The sequence below is a fragment of the Salvia splendens genome, chromosome 13 (genome assembly GCF_004379255.2).
Source record: "Salvia splendens isolate huo1 chromosome 13, SspV2, whole genome shotgun sequence".
NCBI lineage: Eukaryota > Viridiplantae > Streptophyta > Magnoliopsida > Lamiales > Lamiaceae > Salvia > Salvia splendens.
The window spans coordinates 4,083,567-4,101,368 of record NC_056044.1 but is presented as its reverse complement, the minus strand read 5'-3'; the positions used below and the strand labels follow the sequence as shown (position 1 = coordinate 4,101,368).

The 17,802-nt window shown below is 36.4% G+C and overlaps 4 protein-coding genes across 9 annotated transcripts; 2 read left to right on the top strand and 2 right to left on the bottom strand.

The window, feature by feature from the left end:
• The first annotated feature begins 197 nt into the window (after window positions 1-197).
• LOC121762228 (glutathione S-transferase 2-like) lies at window positions 198-2,636 on the top strand. Of its 4 annotated transcripts, none has more exons than XM_042158044.1 (11): window positions 198-331; window positions 466-606; window positions 680-776; window positions 853-909; window positions 1,364-1,449; window positions 1,551-1,622; window positions 1,744-1,797; window positions 1,890-1,965; window positions 2,145-2,161; window positions 2,248-2,289; window positions 2,362-2,636. In XM_042158044.1, exons 1-11 carry the CDS (start codon window positions 317-319, stop codon window positions 2,494-2,496), a joined length of 792 nt encoding a protein of 263 aa, XP_042013978.1. In that variant the 5' UTR covers window positions 198-316; the 3' UTR covers window positions 2,497-2,636. The 4 variants fall into 4 exon arrangements, with proteins under 4 accessions (XP_042013978.1, XP_042013977.1, XP_042013980.1 ...); XM_042158043.1 differs by having other exon boundaries at window positions 2,100-2,161; XM_042158046.1 differs by having other exon boundaries at window positions 211-331; window positions 524-606; window positions 686-776; window positions 2,111-2,289.
• A 114-nt stretch (window positions 2,637-2,750) lies between these two features.
• On the top strand, window positions 2,751-4,144 carry LOC121762229. Its single transcript, XM_042158047.1, has 7 exons — window positions 2,751-2,984; window positions 3,054-3,110; window positions 3,190-3,315; window positions 3,415-3,493; window positions 3,577-3,669; window positions 3,781-3,894; window positions 3,982-4,144. Exons 1-7 carry the CDS (start codon window positions 2,764-2,766, stop codon window positions 4,033-4,035), a joined length of 744 nt encoding a protein of 247 aa, XP_042013981.1. The 5' UTR covers window positions 2,751-2,763; the 3' UTR covers window positions 4,036-4,144.
• A 12-nt stretch (window positions 4,145-4,156) lies between these two features.
• On the bottom strand, window positions 4,157-7,619 carry LOC121762230 (proteasome subunit beta type-1-like). Its single transcript, XM_042158048.1, has 7 exons — window positions 7,441-7,619; window positions 7,228-7,335; window positions 6,232-6,313; window positions 5,168-5,297; window positions 4,935-5,077; window positions 4,766-4,852; window positions 4,157-4,454 (listed from the first exon to the last, which is right to left on the bottom strand). The coding sequence occupies exons 1-7, from the start codon at window positions 7,485-7,487 to the stop codon at window positions 4,380-4,382; spliced, it is 672 nt and encodes a 223-aa protein (XP_042013982.1). The 5' UTR covers window positions 7,488-7,619; the 3' UTR covers window positions 4,157-4,379.
• A 230-nt stretch (window positions 7,620-7,849) lies between these two features.
• LOC121759931 (65-kDa microtubule-associated protein 3-like) lies at window positions 7,850-12,224 on the bottom strand. Of its 3 annotated transcripts, XM_042155510.1 has the most exons (14): window positions 12,209-12,224; window positions 12,001-12,119; window positions 11,347-11,425; window positions 11,031-11,237; window positions 10,664-10,906; window positions 10,239-10,448; window positions 10,017-10,172; window positions 9,716-9,875; window positions 9,389-9,540; window positions 9,208-9,295; window positions 9,045-9,118; window positions 8,867-8,941; window positions 8,507-8,774; window positions 7,850-8,434 (listed from the first exon to the last, which is right to left on the bottom strand). In XM_042155510.1, the coding sequence occupies exons 3-14, from the start codon at window positions 11,383-11,385 to the stop codon at window positions 8,004-8,006; spliced, it is 2,103 nt and encodes a 700-aa protein (XP_042011444.1). In that variant the 5' UTR covers window positions 11,386-11,425; window positions 12,001-12,119; window positions 12,209-12,224; the 3' UTR covers window positions 7,850-8,003. The 3 variants fall into 3 exon arrangements, with proteins under 3 accessions (XP_042011444.1, XP_042011443.1, XP_042011446.1); XM_042155509.1 differs by lacking the exon at window positions 12,209-12,224 and having other exon boundaries at window positions 12,001-12,170; XM_042155512.1 differs by lacking the exon at window positions 12,209-12,224 and having other exon boundaries at window positions 8,507-8,768; window positions 12,001-12,170.
• Between the last annotated feature and the right edge of the window lie 5,578 nt (window positions 12,225-17,802).

Below are 17,802 nucleotides of genomic sequence, written 5' to 3'. Positions count from 1 at the left end.
AGATGAGATTTCACTTCAAAGCCAAACATCGTCCATATGGTTAACTAATCTAAAATAATTATTGATGGATCCGTTCGGTTTCCACCATTGCTCATAATTAGAGACCATGCTAATTTTAATCTCTTGTTCAGTTATTTTTTTTTCTCAAAACCTTGTCCATGACAATATATTTCGACTCGACTCATCTCCAAGTTACTAAGAAATAGTAGCAAGAGAGTTGTGTATTTCCCGCAGGGGCAACGCAGGGAGAGAATTGCACGAGTAGTAAGAGAGTTGTGGGAAAAAAGTTAAAGAAGCGCACCGGCCACCGGCCACTATGAATATGAATATGGTACTGTTGTTGAATCTTGAAAATATTAATATGAACAAGAAGCTATAGGGGCTTCTTGTTTCTTTACTAAATTCAAATATTAATATTTTTCTTACTGAGCCTTGAATATTAATGAAAATATTTTTCTTACTAAGTTAGTTGAGTCAGCGCACCTAACTCAACTAACTTACAAATTTCTTGACCTTGAGATAGGCTGGAAATTTGTTTCTCCATTCTTGACAACTGCACTACCAAATTGCCAAAACCTCAACTCTACAATGGAATCCCAGGACAAGGTCACTTTCTTTCCTACTCTCTCATATTTAGTTCCGTGATGGAATCTGTTGTGTAAGTTCATCAAAAAAACAGGTGCAGGTTCAGTCATCATCAGCTCCCAAGCTAGTACTCTACTCCTATTGGCAGAGCTCTTGTTCTTGGCGTGTTCGATTTGCTTTGAATCTTAAAGGTCTGCTCTTTCATCCATCTTCTGCCCTCAATTCTCTTATAAAAATTGGATCTTTACACATATATGTGATTTGCAGGACTTTCTTATGAGCACAGGGCTGTCAATCTTGATAAAGGAGACCACTTCACTCCAGGTTTGTCGCCCTTTTAATCCCTTTTTTTGGTTTTCAAGAAAAGTAGTGATATAGCCTAGGATTGATGATTTTGTTTTGATCAATGTTTGAAAGAAAACAATAGTGCAATTTCTGAAAATTGGGGCTTTTTTAGTAAGTGGACTAAACAACTCCTGGACCAATTGTATATAAATTGAGCACTTAGAAATGGAAATGGGAAAAAAATTCGATCTTGTTGGATGTAGAATAGAATAGACACTCGTGTTAGATGTTGGCTTGTACATCTTTTGGTAGCCTAGATAAGGCCAAGATATATGAATTATATGGCTTATTTGACTGTTTCGTAGATAAGATGAGGCCCATTAGGCACTTAAAGCCCATCTTTATCTAACTATCTCGTGTTATCTTGACATGCCTACCAATCAGGCACTAAGAACAAATGTGTCATTACAACAGTTTGCATTTTGGCTTGCAGAATTTGAGAAATTAAATCCCCTTCACTATGTCCCAGTCTTGGTTGATGGAGATGTAGTTGTTTCAGACTCGTACGCGATTATACTGGTTTGTAACTTTATTCAATGCAATGCTAGAGTTTTCGTTATCTCTTGTTTGATGCCGAGAACAGTAAAATGGTTAAGACGCGATGTGTTTCTTCCTGAAAGCATTTGGAACAAAATTATCCTCGAAATCCTTTGTTGCCATCTGATCCTCAACTTCGAGCAATCAATCTTCAGGTCAATGTCGTTTTGGATAATCTTTTTGTTACATATCATACATTATTCAAAATGTTATGTACTACCATTTTGGGATGTTTTAGATGCTTGTCTTGTTTCTCTGAATGTGGAATTGTGATAGGCTGCAAGTATTGTGTCATCCAGTATACAGCCTCTTCACATGATGGCGGTCACGGTCAGTTTTCAACGCCATACTGTCTGCAACTAGGCATAACATTAGAAACAACTCAAGGTCTGACAGTTTGGTGTTACTCATGAATGTTGCAGAAATATGTCGAGGAAAAGTTTGGGCCGGAAGAGGGAGCAGCTTGGGTGCAGATCCATATAGAGAAAGGCTTCTTGGGTGAGATTCTTAGTACTTTTTTATAGTTTCATCAACATCCGTGTGCTTTTCTCTCTTGCTCGATGAATTTATTTTGCTAATCGTGTAGAGCATTTCATGTCCATTGTAACCTTATTCTGACCGGTTTTATCTAGCCCTTGAGAAGCTGCTGAAAGACTGTGCTGGCACGTATTCTACAGGAGACACGGCCTACATGGTAAAATTGTCTTCCCGTTACTTTGCAGCTGCAAAGAATGTGCGGATAGTTTGTTTACGATGAATGTGATTGTGGCAAAACCGCAGGCGGAAGTTGGAGTTACTGCAAAGAGATTTAACATCGATATGGTAATCAAGTCATCGAGATTTGATGTGCGTTGTTGGAGTTTCATATGATCATATTCATGGTTGTTTTTGCAGTCGGAACTCCCAACGTTGGATGCAATATATAAGTCGTGCATTGCGCTGCCAGAGTTCGAGGCTTCTTTGCCGGAGAAACAACCTGATGCTGTGCCATACTTCTTTCTTTTGTTCAACTCTTGGTTTTTTAAATAGTTACCGTCAAAACTTGTATTCTCTATGGCTTTTTATTCTCAAAAATATTTTGCTAGATGAGATTTGCACTTTAAAGCCCCAAAATCATCCATATGGTTTACTAATGTATAATAATCATTGATGTGATAATTTTATTTTAAGCTCATGTTCGGTTATTCTTTTTTTTTTTCTCAAAAACTTAAAGAGTCTGTGACAATATATCTATAAATATAATTTCTCCACCGGCCACCGGCCACTATGAATAAGGTACTGGTGTTGAAAAGGTTTATGTATAAATATAATTTCTCCAACAAATCCACTACAAAACACATCATTCCGCAGAGAGAAAAGGAGAGAGAAATGGCTTCCATGTCAACCCCCAAAACTCACTTATGGAGCCACAAAAAATTCAGAAGAGACAACAACCTACGACCAATCAAAATTTGCATTGTGTCTCAACAGAAGGAGGAGCCCTCCGATGAAGCAACTACCCACAAGGGAGGTCGAAGGTATACAATACAAACATTTATATTAAAAAATAGAGCTTCACCATCTTCAATTCTTGAATATAATCGCAGGGAGCTAATCTTGAGGAGCAATGCAGTTGCTATTCTTGGAGCCATTTTCCACTTTAGGTAATTATTTCAAGAATCAATACGCACCTCATCTACCTTATCCCCTTTCCTTTGAAACAAATCTAATTGGCATTGGCAGTGGACCAAAGCCAAATTATTTGGGTGTGCAGAAAAATCCAGCTGGATTAGCTTTGTGCCCTGCTACTAAAAACTGTGTATCTACTTCTGAGAATATCAGTGATCTAGCCCACTATGCTCCTCCTTGGTCTCTCTCTCTCTCTCTCTCTCTCTCTCTCTCTCTCTCTTATATGTAAAAACAGAATTGTAGTTAGTAGTAATAAAAGAGTTTGTGTGTTTGATTCAGGACATATAATCCTAAGGAGGGGAGAGGGAGTAAAAAGCCAGTGAGCAGAGAAGAAGCTATGGAAGAGCTGATTCAAGTGGTAAATTTTGATTTAGTTTTTTGTTGTATTTGAAATGATTATGGATTCCTCCCTTCTTATGTATGCTCTGTTTATAATTATAGATAGAATCAACAAAACCTGACAATTATAGTCCCAAGATAGCAGAGAAAAAGGGTGACTACATCCGTGTGGAATATGAAAGCCCACTCCTCGGTGTAAGCCTCCCAACTGTTTTTCTTGATTTTGACAAATGCTAAAACTAAAATGAGATATTTAATGTCGGATGGACGGAGGGAGGGAGTATAAACTTATCATTTCGTTTGCAGTTTGTTGACGATGTTGAGTTCTGGTTTCCGCCCGGCAAGAAATCCATCGTGCAGTATCGATCTGCATCACGGATAGGAAATTTCGACTTTGACATCAACAGAAAGAGGATCAAGGTTCTAATTTCTCAGCTCAGAATTCTGTCATTTGTATCTTAAATTTCAACTGATATCTCTCAAATGATGGTTCACAAATTTGTACAGGCACTGCGTGTAGCATTGGAGAAGAAAGGATGGTCATCAGAAAACACATTTTGATTTATCACCTCTAGAATGTTCAGTTACTTCAGTTTATTTGTTGCTAATTTTAACAGTACTCCCAATATTTTGTCACTGTAGTGTAATGGATTCATCAATATTGACTTAAGGATTCTTGACATATAAAAAGTTGATAATTAAATATGAAGAAATAACCATAAACTGGTCGTTAATAATCCATACATTTGCCACAAACTAAGATCCAAATACAAGCAGAGATTCAATGTGAATGGCAGTGTGAAATGAGGAAAATTATGTGCTGAATAAACCAAATGTGCATATCCTCTGACACTATTGATCTCTGGTTTCTGGGAAAGCAGGAGCATAAGAAACAGGGAATGTATCTAATCTTTCCTGAGCTCCATGAACTCACGACGGATACCACTAGCATTCAATACGAGCATCTCCACCTTGTCTCCCTGTAATCACCAAAAGATCGAGTAAATAAGAATGGCAACCATTGGGTAATCAATTACCTAAGGCAGTCGACCCTTAATCATAAAGAAGAATGATTAGAACCCTAGTTTCTAACGAAAGTTTATGGCAAATATGGGCCATCTCCACATATGACAGCAAGCCAGGTTGAGATAGTTTATCTTAGTATTATGGCATAGGTCATGAACAAAACTCAACATTTGTAGAGAATAGCCCCTAAAGAACTTGCAATAACCTAAGAAAAACCATTACACTTGGTCTTTACTAACTGAAATGCTCGAGAACTCAAACTTACTGTGTAAATATCTCTTTCAGATGCTGATGCAAAACAGGTTTTGACCAAGTCGATGGCTTCTATCTCTGAAAGTGGAGTCACAGCATCCTGCAGTTATCATCGTTCATTCATATATGCAAAGTGGAGGAGGCACAGATGAGTCACAAACTAAGGAAATTCAAAAGCTAACCTTTGCAGGCAACAAAAGAGGACTTGGAGATTTCAGTTGGTTGTCCAAGAAGGGTGTGATGAGAGTTGCACCAGAACCTTGGGCACTGTATCCCACCCGTTCGTAAGATCCAACAGCATCATATGTGAAGACACATCCCTTTCCTTTAATAAATTTCAGAAGGCAGGAGAAGATCAACAAACTAGAAGAAAAGATTTTGAATAATATTCAACTGAAATCATCTTTACACTTACCCTCACTGTCAAGGCCACCCAAGACATTGAAAGCATAGTATGGGAAGAAACGTTTGAAGTACAGGGTATTAGACAGCAAGTGAGCCATTGCAGGGCAGCTCATTTGCTTGTTATGCTGGTGTTGATAAGTCTATACCAAAAGAAAAAAAGAAATGAAAAACTTTTTCATCTGTTATAGCTAGATGAAACATACACTAAATACCAATTCTAAAAAAACTGTGCATAAGATTGATTTCAAATTATTATTGCTTCTATTAATAATACTCCTATAAAGAAATTAGATGCCAGCATAATGTTATCAGGATTTCCAAAGTCATATAAAAAGAATACAGAACCAACTGCGGAACCAAAAACTATGAGACAAAAAGATTGAGCAGCACTTAAGATAAGTGAGCAATGAGATTTGCAGTGCACTTATCTTGAGGGTGACAAGGTGTTTTTTATTTATTTAATGCATCATTTCATGAGACCACCGTGGAGGTAGCTCTTGTGAAAAGTTGATACGATATAGTTCAACTGTTCAATATAAACAAACTGCCCTTCGTGATTTAATCCATAGATCAAGAATAACAATCAAATGATCTAATTTTTGAATAACTCTAAGTTAATGCCAAATTAACATCTAGATAACAAGCACATGCATTGTCATTAGATGTAAGTACTATTGTACTGTAAAGCATGTTCTCAAACAATCACCAAACTGTCGATTTAAACTCAATCAATTGCAGGAGAGCATTTCAACTATTTCATGAGGTCTTCAAACAAACTCAACAGGCCATATGCTAAACGAATTATTATTTTTATTTTTTAGAAGCATACAAGTATATGGAGTTGGATAAAACAGCAAGCTCTGGACTCTGGAGTTGATTGAGCTGAATATGCTAACAAGGTCTAACTTGGGACCCTAACCTAATCTCAGCCTCATTTATTAACATAAAATGCTGGTACCTTACAGGCATATACTAAGCTCAAGTAGCTCATACAAAGATATCAACAAGAAGGAATATATGAATATTCAAAAAAATTCAGTATTAGCTTCTATATTACATGTTTCAAAAACTCACCAAGTGTCTAGCAGCTAAGACCTTTTGTAGAGCTCTTACATCAGCCTGGAAACCTGAGGACGCCAACACAGATTTGTCCGCTCTACATGGTAAAATGAAACAAAGAATCAATTACACATAACATATACGACAAAATATAGAATAGTAAATTTAGCAAGAAATCAAAATCAGTACAGCCATAGGCACTATTACTAAGAGGTAGGAACGGAATAAGAACAATAATTCAAACTTCCATAAAGAAACACAAGTAAACAAATAAATGATAATGATAGGAAGGTAGCATCTGCACCATAGCAAAATTTTCCCAAAGGATCACTTATATTAAAGAGGGACATAACCTGCACAATCTTTTCAGACTGTTTAAAGATCAATGACAAGAAACCTACATGTTAAATTAAAAAAAGCTAATTCTAATGGAGCTTGCAGGTTCAGCAGTAGACAACTAGACATCTAACTGTTAATAGCTAAAGAGTATTATATCAAGCACATGTCCAAGATCCAAGACTCAAATACTTCAATTCATATAACTAATTATATCCAAATCGAATATGCATGATGCATGTAAATCAAATCTTGCAGAGAGATAGCAGATTTTAACAGCAAATCTCCAGTTTCAATACAATTATGTGGGCAAGTACAAATTCTCATTTCCAAGAGCTGAATTGCCAGAGACTGGAAAAGTGAATCAAGAGCAAATTTTTTGGCCACGGTATTAAAGGCTTTCTCCACTCGTCCTATTTACAGACAAAATCAAGAACTTCCCACTCTATGTATGAATCTATACACCTCAAGTTCAATTAGCCATGAGAATAACTAATCAGAAGAAAACCTCCACTCAAATAAAAAAAATGTTTCCATTATCTCCCACATGATTCTCTCAACAGAAACAATTATATGTTGCTCGTTCATTTAACAACTTACAAATGTACATTACTAACGGGGGCACATCAAAAGCGACTCAACGGTTAAACTACAGTAAAAGGCTAGAGAATATACAGCTGAATAATTTTTGAGTAATCGCGAGTAAGAATACTGTAGCCAGTGGACATTCGAGTGTCGGCGGCAATCACACAGTAATCAGCTCCGGCAATCGCAACAACGGTTCTGCATAGAAAACACGAAAAATTCAAACACATCATCAGTTAGCCTTCGGAATCGGCATTTCCTTGTTGATTATTTCAAAAAAGTCCAATTAGGGTTCACACATACCCTCCATTGTTGTCGTAGGGAGACCAATTTGCTTGCTGCTTTGTCATCGTGACCTCGAATCAACTACAGAAAAAAAAAATCGATAGCACAAAGAGAGAGAGAGGGGTGAAATTTTGGTGAGGATTCCAAATCAAAACTATGAATCGCACTCGCTTTTCTTAAGCTGTCTTTCCTGTCAAGAAATCAAATCTATTATACCATACGACGTCGTACATAAAATAAACATTTCTTTGTTTATGTTTATGGGCCTCCATTCAGTTGGGCTTTATAGATTGGTAATTATTAACTTACTAATCAATCCTTTATCTTATTCATAAATTATTTGATGTATTGACACGAATATATTAAAAATGGCAATGCAAATTGTTATATCAAATCCGAATTGGGGTGCTTAAGCAATAACTCAAAATGAGTGTCAACCAAAACATCAACTGATATAAAAGAAAGTTAATCTACATGCATGGATAGTAGTGGAAAGCAATAGACGAATAGTCTATGTTGAATAAGATGAGACTGCACAAACTATGTTTATCTAAATCAGACCTAAACAACCCACTAGGCTTTCACACATCAACCATGGAGAGTGTTCTTGCAACCGCAAAGCCGGCTCTTCTCTCCTCGAACGAGTACTCGACTTGTTCAGTTGCACGAACTCCAGGCGTGAAAGGGGTTTTAGCGGTTCGCATAGCACTAGACGCTGTTGGAGGAGTGGCTGGCACTGGGACTGGCATTGCCTTTGGTGTTCTGTTCTCATCATTTGCAGAATAATACCTCTTCGTTGGCGTTGCTGCTGCTGGAGTTTTGTAACCACCAATCTCAGCATCTTGAAGCACCGCGTTCTTCGTGTTCTGTTCCTCCTGCTGAAGAATGACATTGGAACATACTGAAGACAGGGGGGAGAGGGCCTTCCTCAATCTGGTTGACCCACTGTGATGTGAGATTGATGCATTGCTGGAATGCTGTTTAACCGCTCCATTGTGCGTGTTTTTCTTGCCTGTGTAGTGGAGAGTAATCAGCACATATATATGTGCAGTCTGTTCATAAAGAGTTTGTGAAAGAACTTTACCAGAAGAGAGAGCTGCAAGGCCAGTATGGTGATGGTTGTTGTTCAAAGTCTGGCGTTTCACAGGGTTTTTCTTGTGAAGGCTGCGCGAAGAGGGAGTAGCTTTATCGAGTGCAGTTTGGAGCGCGGCTCCACCTAATGAAAACCTTTTACCAGCTGCACCTCCAGTTGAAGGTCTTAAACTCTTGGCACCGCTCTTGGACGGACTCGGTTTTGAACCATAGATTGCTTCTTGCTCAGCCATTAACTGTCCCTGCAGCTTCTTCTGATCCTACACATGGCCCATCAAGTGTATTAATATACTAGTATATCACTTCCAAAGAATCCCACACAGGTTCATGTTCAACAATGTATTAAGCATACCTTCTGAATTTGACGCTCTTGTTCTTTCAAGAGCTTTATTTCGGTGTACTGATCAATCATGGAAATTAGACCAACCTAGATCATAAAAATAAAATTAAAATTAAAATTATGTACCATGTTATCATGTCTGTTGAATTTAACAGGAACAATGATCTCATAAACGAAGAGGATTGCTTACACCATCGTACAGGAACTCTGTGTTTCTTTCTCTCTCCCAAGCTTTTAACTTTGACTTCAGAGTGTCTATCATTCCTTTGATACCAAGATATACAAGTGACGAATAACGATATAAGTATTTCAGTTTGCAATCTATTAGTGTGATGAAGGGTGAACATTTGTACCTGGAATTTTATTTACAAGCACACGAGCCTTCTCAGCACGCTTAAGCATAAGATGTGCACCTCGACCGGCATTATAACGATTGTCATCCTATTTAGAAATACCGTTAGAGATATCTTTAGAAGGGAGCATATTTATGAACTGAAACAAAATCTAGGAAATATATACAACAATATGACTAACCCTGTTGTATTCTTCTAGCCAGCATTCTTCTTCGCATGCAATCAACCATTTCTGGACCTTTTCAAGAATCTCTTTTCTACTGAAATCTTCCTCTTTAACCTTTGAAATTTGTGCCTCTAATTCTTCAAGTAGATAGGATGCACTAATTGCCCCTGCATAATTGAGAGAATAAGGTAGATGAAAATGGCCATTTATCACCTACTATTCTTTTCAATGCAATACCTCAGTTTACAGTGTATACATCTTATTTAATTTTCTTATTAAACAGACCAAAAGGAAAAAACAAAATAACCCGTTAGCAGTGAGTTTAGCAGAAAGGAGCTATACCTGACTCGATAGATTCTATAGAGAGATCTTTTATAGATTGTCCTTCAACAACCATGTGTGATTTCAGGCATATTTCCTCCAAAATCAATCTCTTTTTCATAAGTACTTCTTTAATTTTACTCGTTTTCATTTCTTGCAGCCTCAAAACTTCTGCCTCAGCCTATGGACAAGAAATGTTAGTATGTACACCACTGCCAATCATAGAAACATGGCACCAGGGATATAGGATATTAGGATAGGAAACAAACATGGTGGATTCGAGATACTATTAAACAATGTGAAAGGGAGAGAGAAAGAGTACATCATTGATTATCTCTAAAGACAGACTGCTGGGCTTAGTTAATTCATTTTCTGCAGCTGCAATAGTAAGTGTTACATTCTGGAACATTTGTTGCTCCTCAATTGGTGTATCCATCAGAGTCCAGAGTTCTACCATGGTCATTGCAAGATCTTGAAGCTGAAAATGCAACCAATATGAGATGATAAATTGCTAGAAAGAAAGCTGACTTGAAACAAAGCATACCCTTTGCATGCGCTGCAACTTAACATCCTTGAGCCTAGATATGATAGTAGATAAACCCTGTATTGTATCTGCACTTATACTTTTCCTTTCACATGTGTTGTCCAGAGAGGTATGAACACTGCAAATTGTCGATTTGAAGTCCATCCCAAGCACCAAGCATAGAGCATTACCGATACTCAATAGATGAAGCAGCTTTTCTCTGCGTTCATCCTGCGCAGTGCACATAAATTAAGTGAACTCATTAACAAAAGGGAGTTGGTGTCAACTCTCAATTGAAGCAGAGGGCTCCCAGACACAGAGATTTATATGCTTCTAAACAAGATCAAGAGGTGTAATAGTATTTTCTGTAGTGTTGTAAGCAATTAGCTCTAACGTAAACATAAGTGATAATAACATTAGGAAAATGTGAAGATAGAGAACAACACCTTTTCTTTTTGCAACAAAAGCAACTGCGTACGTAAATCATCCAACTTTTTTATAGACAAATCACTCTCATCAACAGATATTTCAACAAGACTTGTTTCCGTTGAACCAGCAAGCTCCATAGAGATGCTATTAATTTGTTTCAGAACCTCTGAAAATTGTCTCTTCCTCTCATTTCTTTTCTCTCTCATATCTTCCAGTTGGGGCATAATTGTCTCAAGCTCTTGCTTCAGGCTCCCAGAACTCTGTTTAAAACAGCAAAGTAACTATTTATAAAAGCATATAAAATATCTAAAACCTCTCAATTATATGTACTGAAGGCTTTAAGTTGGCTTCTTTTTTTCCTTATCCTACTCTCCGCACTTTCACCTTCTTTATATGAGTTGGTCGGTCTCCCAATGCAGCGCTAATGTCCGCAAGCTCGGCTTCAGCATCAGCAACTGTCTGTCTCAGCTGAGCTCTTGAAAGGTTTGCATGATCCACTTTCCTTCTATATGCATCCAGACATTCTTGTTCAAGTTCAAAAAGCATTATGTCCCTATCATTATCAGCCTCTCCAACTTCATCCCATATTTTCTGATCACAGTAACCATTTCAAAACAAATATTTTTGTATGTCAGGTAACAAAGTTTCAACAATCCCTATCTGTTACAGAAATATACAAGAAAATATTTTCTGAAATCACCTGTAGCTCTAACAAAAGAGGACCGCAAGTTGTTTTCATCGCCAAACCTTGATCGGTATACTGGTCGTATGCAGCAAGCCTGATGTCCCAATAATCCCAAAACAGAAAACTATAGGTTACACAAAATAAAATTTAAAAAATAAGGGCGGAAGCTTTGATTACATCACACAGTCCTAAATAACAGCTAAAACCCTTAATCAGAGATATGAAAATTGAATCAGTGATTTCAACAACTGAAAATTTTGTGCCAAAATTATAGGAAGAGAACATGCAATTCCTCTACGCACACTGTACAAATATATAATCAACGATCAAATAGTCATCAACCCTTCAAACAAAATAAACATTTAGAAAAGCTAAGAAACATGTCACCGTAACTAATCCGATAGATCAATTCTCCACAAACAGTAACGCCACACATAATTCAAGTTTCAAGACGCATATTAAACAATACTCTACACAAAAGAAAAGGAAGAAAAAAACCATATCCTCTGAAACAACCGAAAGTTCCAAAAACACGAAATTTCCACGTCATCGCCATCATCAAGAGCAATCACGCCAATCCACATTAGGAAATTATACATGTAACTCCTTCGTTCAACTGATCGTCTCAAAAAGAAAATAACAGAAAAACAAAATGACAAAACGGCAAACCTGAACTCGAAACCGGTTGATCGCAGTTGCAATTCCGGGATAATGATCCGACTCGAGGCAGATTGAGCAGAATATTTTCTCTCAAGCGTATATTTCGTGTGTAGATTGCAGAAGAGTAACTGTGGAAATGTATACGTAAGGGTTTGTATTTGAATAAAAAAGTATTGAGAGGGAAATGATACGAAATTGAAATCGTTATTTTTCTTACTATCTTTTATCCTCTTTTAACGGAGAGAGGTAATTTGAAATTTGAAAGAACATTTTTTTTCATGGTGATTTAATTTGGATGAATTTAAACTTTCAAAATTTCGAATTAATCTCTGCTTTTATTCTTCTTTTCTTTTGTGTTTAGGTTATCAAATTTTAATTTACTTTTTCTTTGTAAAACTACTACTGAGTCTTGAACAAAGTAAAAAAGGAGAAACGAATATATCACATCACACATTTGCAACTTTATTAAGATTATTACTACTATTGATTAGAAATTCAAAAACAGCCAAATTAATGGAGTAATAAAATTTTAAAAGTAAGCAGAGAAGCGCCATCAACCTCTTCCTTGTCACACATGTGACATGCATTTCGTTAGATTAAAATCCAATTGTAAACATTATAAACTTAGATCGAGCAAATTGGTGAAGGGGAGTGATCAATTGTTAACTATAATTAATTTAAGATCATAGGATTTTAGAAATCTTGTGGTCTAAAACTTGCCACGTGTAATTTTCGTTTTTATTAATTAAATAAAAAAAGATAAAAAAATACTAAATTAAGGTTTTGAACGAAAATGTCAATATAGTGTTTCGAAAATATCAACACAATGCTTTGAGAATGTCAACACATTGATTATATTGACATTCTACATGTATTATATTGACATATTTTATATACTATATTGATATTTGTTGCTGTAAGAAAAAAATGGAAATTTTCAAAAAAAAAAATCAAAATTTGCATCGGAACATATGCAAGTGAGATCTCGTTAGAATTCTTATGAAATTATCTTTAATTTGATATATGTTGTGCGAAAACATAATTTAAATCGAGAAAGTTATATGCGTTTTAAAGTTATGAGATATTTTTCAAAAGTGAGTTATAACTAATTTGTTTTAAATTAACCTTAATACTCCGTTTTAGCGGCAAATATAGAGAAAGAATTTTGTGTTTGACGTACTTTTCTTTCACTTCCAAGAAGGGACAAACTGGTCTCAATTTTGGGCAAAAATTTATTTTTGTTAATTTAATCATTTTAGCTAGTACAAAAAATATACTACGTACTATTTTTATATTACAAATATACTCCCTCCGTCCAGCAATAGGAGTCCCGTTTTTCTGTTTTGGGATGTCCGGGAATAGGAGTCCCGGTTCTACTTGCCATATTTGGACAATTTAATTACCCTCCCCCTTCTTACTAATTTACACAATTGCCATAAAAAAAACACCCCTCCCCCTCATTCTCTCACCCTCACTCTCGGTCTCCCTCATTCTCTCACCCTCACTCTTGACACTCTCGGTCTCCCTCCTCCTCTCACCTCTCCCAATCGCCGCCCCCCTCCTCCTCTCCCAATCGCCGCCCTCCTCCTCCTCCTCTCCCAGTCGCCGCTCTCTGTGGAACCATAATCCACGCCTCCTCCTCTTCCTTCTCCAAATCGCCGCCTCCTCCTCCTTCTCCAAATCGCCGCTCTCTGTGTTTAATTCTTCATTTTAATGTTTTAATTTGCTAATAAGTTTCGATTTTGGATTTTGATTTGGATTTTGATTTTGATTTGGATTTCGATTTTGGATTTGGATTTCGATTTGGATTTTCAATTTGGATTTCGATTTTGGATTTTCATTTCGATTTTGGATTCTTCATTTTGGATTTCGATTTGGATTTCGATTTTGGATTCTTCATTTTGGATTCTTCATTTTCATGTCCGATTTCGATTTTGGATTCGGATTTCGATTTTGGATTCTTCATTTTGGATTCTTCATTTTCATGTCCGATTTCGATTTTGGATTCGGATTTCGATTTTGGATTCTTCATTTTCGATTTTGGATTCTTCATTTTCATGTCTGATTTTGATTTGCTGATAAATTTGGTGATAAGTTTCGATTTTAGAGGCAGTAAATTTCGAATTTTTGGAAGCCAAAATTTTAACACACTTGAGGTGGGTCCCAAATTCCACTATCACACCCCATTTATTACACACTTCAACAACTTTCTTAAAACCCGTGCCATGGAGAAATGGGACTCCAATTGCTGGACGGAGGGAGTACTTTCTAAAGTAAATAAATCTTTTTTACTTATTTTCTCTCTAGTATAGAAAACACATTTTTATTTTTGAAAAATTCAAAAATATGAGAATGTAAGTAAACGAAGATTAAATGTAAATAAAGTAATAATATATCTACACTTATCTTAGCCAAAAGGCCGAGATAGGTATGAATTTATCATCGACTGGCCCATGCTTTTATTACATCGCATGCACTTCCTTCCTTTATAATGCGATATGGGATTATAAAATTTCACTACGGCAAGAAATGAAGAATCTTAATTTTTAGTGGAGCCATCTTGCTTGGAATTGTGAGACTTGACTGCAGCAGCTATTTCCCACATAACTAGACTTCACTTGGCTCTTAATCTATTGCCCTCCCTTATCTTTGGTGCCATGACTGCCTTTCTCTCCTTGAGTGATTGTGTGTGTGTTTCTCTGCATTTGCTCTGAATGCTAGTTGTTTTTCCAAAATGAATAGCAGTTCCTGAGACTCAGCCATCTGCAGAGTCACATTCATGGTGAGGAGAAAACAACTAGGAAAAGTTCAAAAGACAAACATGACCATGTATAACTCACTGAGATTTCGTATTACTTGTATACAACTTACGCACTCTTGTTCCAAGCTGGTTGAGAGGCTACCAGACCAAACACTCAGGCCCTTCTTGGTGAGATGGAATGAAACGAAGGAGGAGTGGAATGTATTCATTCCACCACATGCGCATTCCATTCCATTCCATTATACCAAGAAAATTGAATAAAATGGAAGTAGAAATCACCATTCCATTCCCTTGTACCAAGAAGGGCCTCAATGTTGTAATCACTAGAGAGGCAACTCAGTTGTATATATAAACAAAACAAAACCTGCCTCCTTTCAGGTTAATCCCAATTCTTACCTGGGAGCTACTAATTCTCAAACTTGTCAGATCACACCAAGCAACCTGTACTCCACCTGCAGCCACAGGTGGAGTCTGCTCTTGGATACTTGGGACTTCATTGAACTATCAACGTAACAGTAGCACATAATAAACAACTCAAGGAGAAATTCCCATTTAGTACATATTAAACATTTCAAGAATTCAGGAGATAGAGGTAAGAATAGGAAAAGACAAAAAAGGGAGGGAGGGAGGGAGATTAAGATAGCTTCCAAGCATCAAGTGCTTCTTTAGGAATAAGTAATGTGGTGGAATGCAAATATTAGCATTACAGAAATAATCACAAAGAGAAAGAACATAAACATAAGTACCATCTTCCAATTCAGTCTTAATAATGCATTGAAAAACAGAGTATATCTGGAGCTAAACCTATTGTTTGAAAATGGGGTACTCAAGCATCCTATACATGATAATCATGGAGAGGCAACATCCATCACAGGGATTGTTGAGTCCACTTTTATGCAAGAGCAATGTCACATATTCACTTAGGAGATGTTCGGTTTGCAAGATTGTATCCCGGATTAAATATATACTATGTTTGGTTCATGAGATAACTCAATCCTAGATGGATAATCATGGGATAATTAGTCATAGTTAATCCCCTTATAACTAAAATAATCTCACAACTCAATCCTAGATTATATCTTGGTATTATTTTATCTAGGAAACCGAACACCGCCTTAGCATATATGACAGGCACTAGTATATCGAATAAAACAAACAAAATTATGTGAATTACTTTGTAAATGTTATTAGCATTTACATTATTATGCAGAGTACACATGAAGTTGACATAGCTCATTCATGATTCTCGTTCAATGAATATAACATGCCATACACACCTGATGAGCACTCAAATGCCAAGACATGACAGCTTATACAAACGTGAATGTATGAATCATATAAGGTGGGTGGGTGTGCATGCCTAAGGTCAAAAAATCTGCCCTTAAATGTAAGGAGCCGTAACAGAAGATTTTCACATCTACAAAAGGATGACATTAGTTGGCATAGAATCTACATCATTTACATGTACACCGTTCGGCTCAAACGTATTTTGTTGGCTTGTAGACATCACTCTCACAGGCCATTGTCTATCCTATATTACGTCAACACCAGCATTTACCTCATTGACTGCATATCTCATCAATATCATAAAACTGAAGTATGTGAACAAATAGATTCATATGCCTCCTTACATCTCTTCATGCTAAAACATAAAGTAGCAGCTTGTACCTGTAGATACCCAGCATGTTATGTATGTAAGCAGTCACCTTCTTAAGCCTCCACAGGCTGAAATGCCACCACAGGATGAACAAGAAATAATAGAAATAAGGGATAGAATCACAGAAGATAAATCATGAATATTTGCCCAATGCAAACTCATCAATCAGTGTCTCAAATATTCTTAATTTTGACAAGATGTATGATTAATATCCCATTGCCAACAAACAATATTAGTTAGAATTTCAAGAATCCAATCTTACTAAATTCATCAAATGGAAAATGATGCTATTAATTCCTGGACCTCTAATAAAAATTCTTGGATATTATCATAAGGCCTTAAATCTCTGGCATCTATGGCAACAGTAATTTTTAAAAAGCTAGTCTTGTGTAGTCTTACCCTCACTTCTCCACTTGCAAGCTCAGGTCCATAACGACAGAAAAATAGCAAAATTCTGCAAATTAAATGTTTCTTAAAGAAAAACTATTCATTAAGAGATAAGCCTATGACCACACTTCAACATAGAATTATACCTTACAATATATGCCAAATGATGTCTGATGCATGTATTAATAGCTTGGGGATGCTCAACAAACAGGTCGATATCAGAATCACATTGATAATTTGATAGGTTTAAAAAGTAAACCAGCCCCAATTAAAAAAGTTTCCTGACTTTATACTTAGTTAACTGAGCAGTAAAATCTAAGCCAGACAAGGATGTAGACAGTTCAGTCGCTCACAATCATTTATCACATACTATCAAAATCCGCAGCTTTGTACAATCAGCAGCAGAATAAATTAATTATAATAGTTAAGCAAAGATAAATATCTTAAGCACAGGTAGGCCCTTGGTATAGATTTGAGGACCTCATTACAAAGACATGAGATTTTACTTTTTAATGTTTCACAGAATATTTCTTTCTTGAATAAAGCTTCTTTCCATCTGTTTCTAAAAAAAACATATTTCCATACAAATTAACCCCCAACGAGAAACCAATTCACAGCCTCAGTGAGGATGGTCAAGCCAACAAATGATAGCTTAAGGTAATGTGGGTTGAGTGGCATGCAAACAATTGGGTTAAAAAGAGAGAGTTATATAGTTGGCTGCTATAATTAACATTATTACAAATTTAAGGCTCCTACCAAACCACCATAAGTGTTATAGTTGGATTTGACACTCAAGCTATCATATCATAATTCATAACTAGATACCATGTAAGTAGATACAAGCAATTATGAATAATATTAAATGACTAACTATAAATACTTGACAACCATTAACTCCAACTTACTGGTAAAAGAAGAATACGAGGCTATAAGCAATACACAAGAACTGAACAGCATAAACACCAGTTAAAGCTGAATGGTCTGACTTCCACATGCACAGAGCATA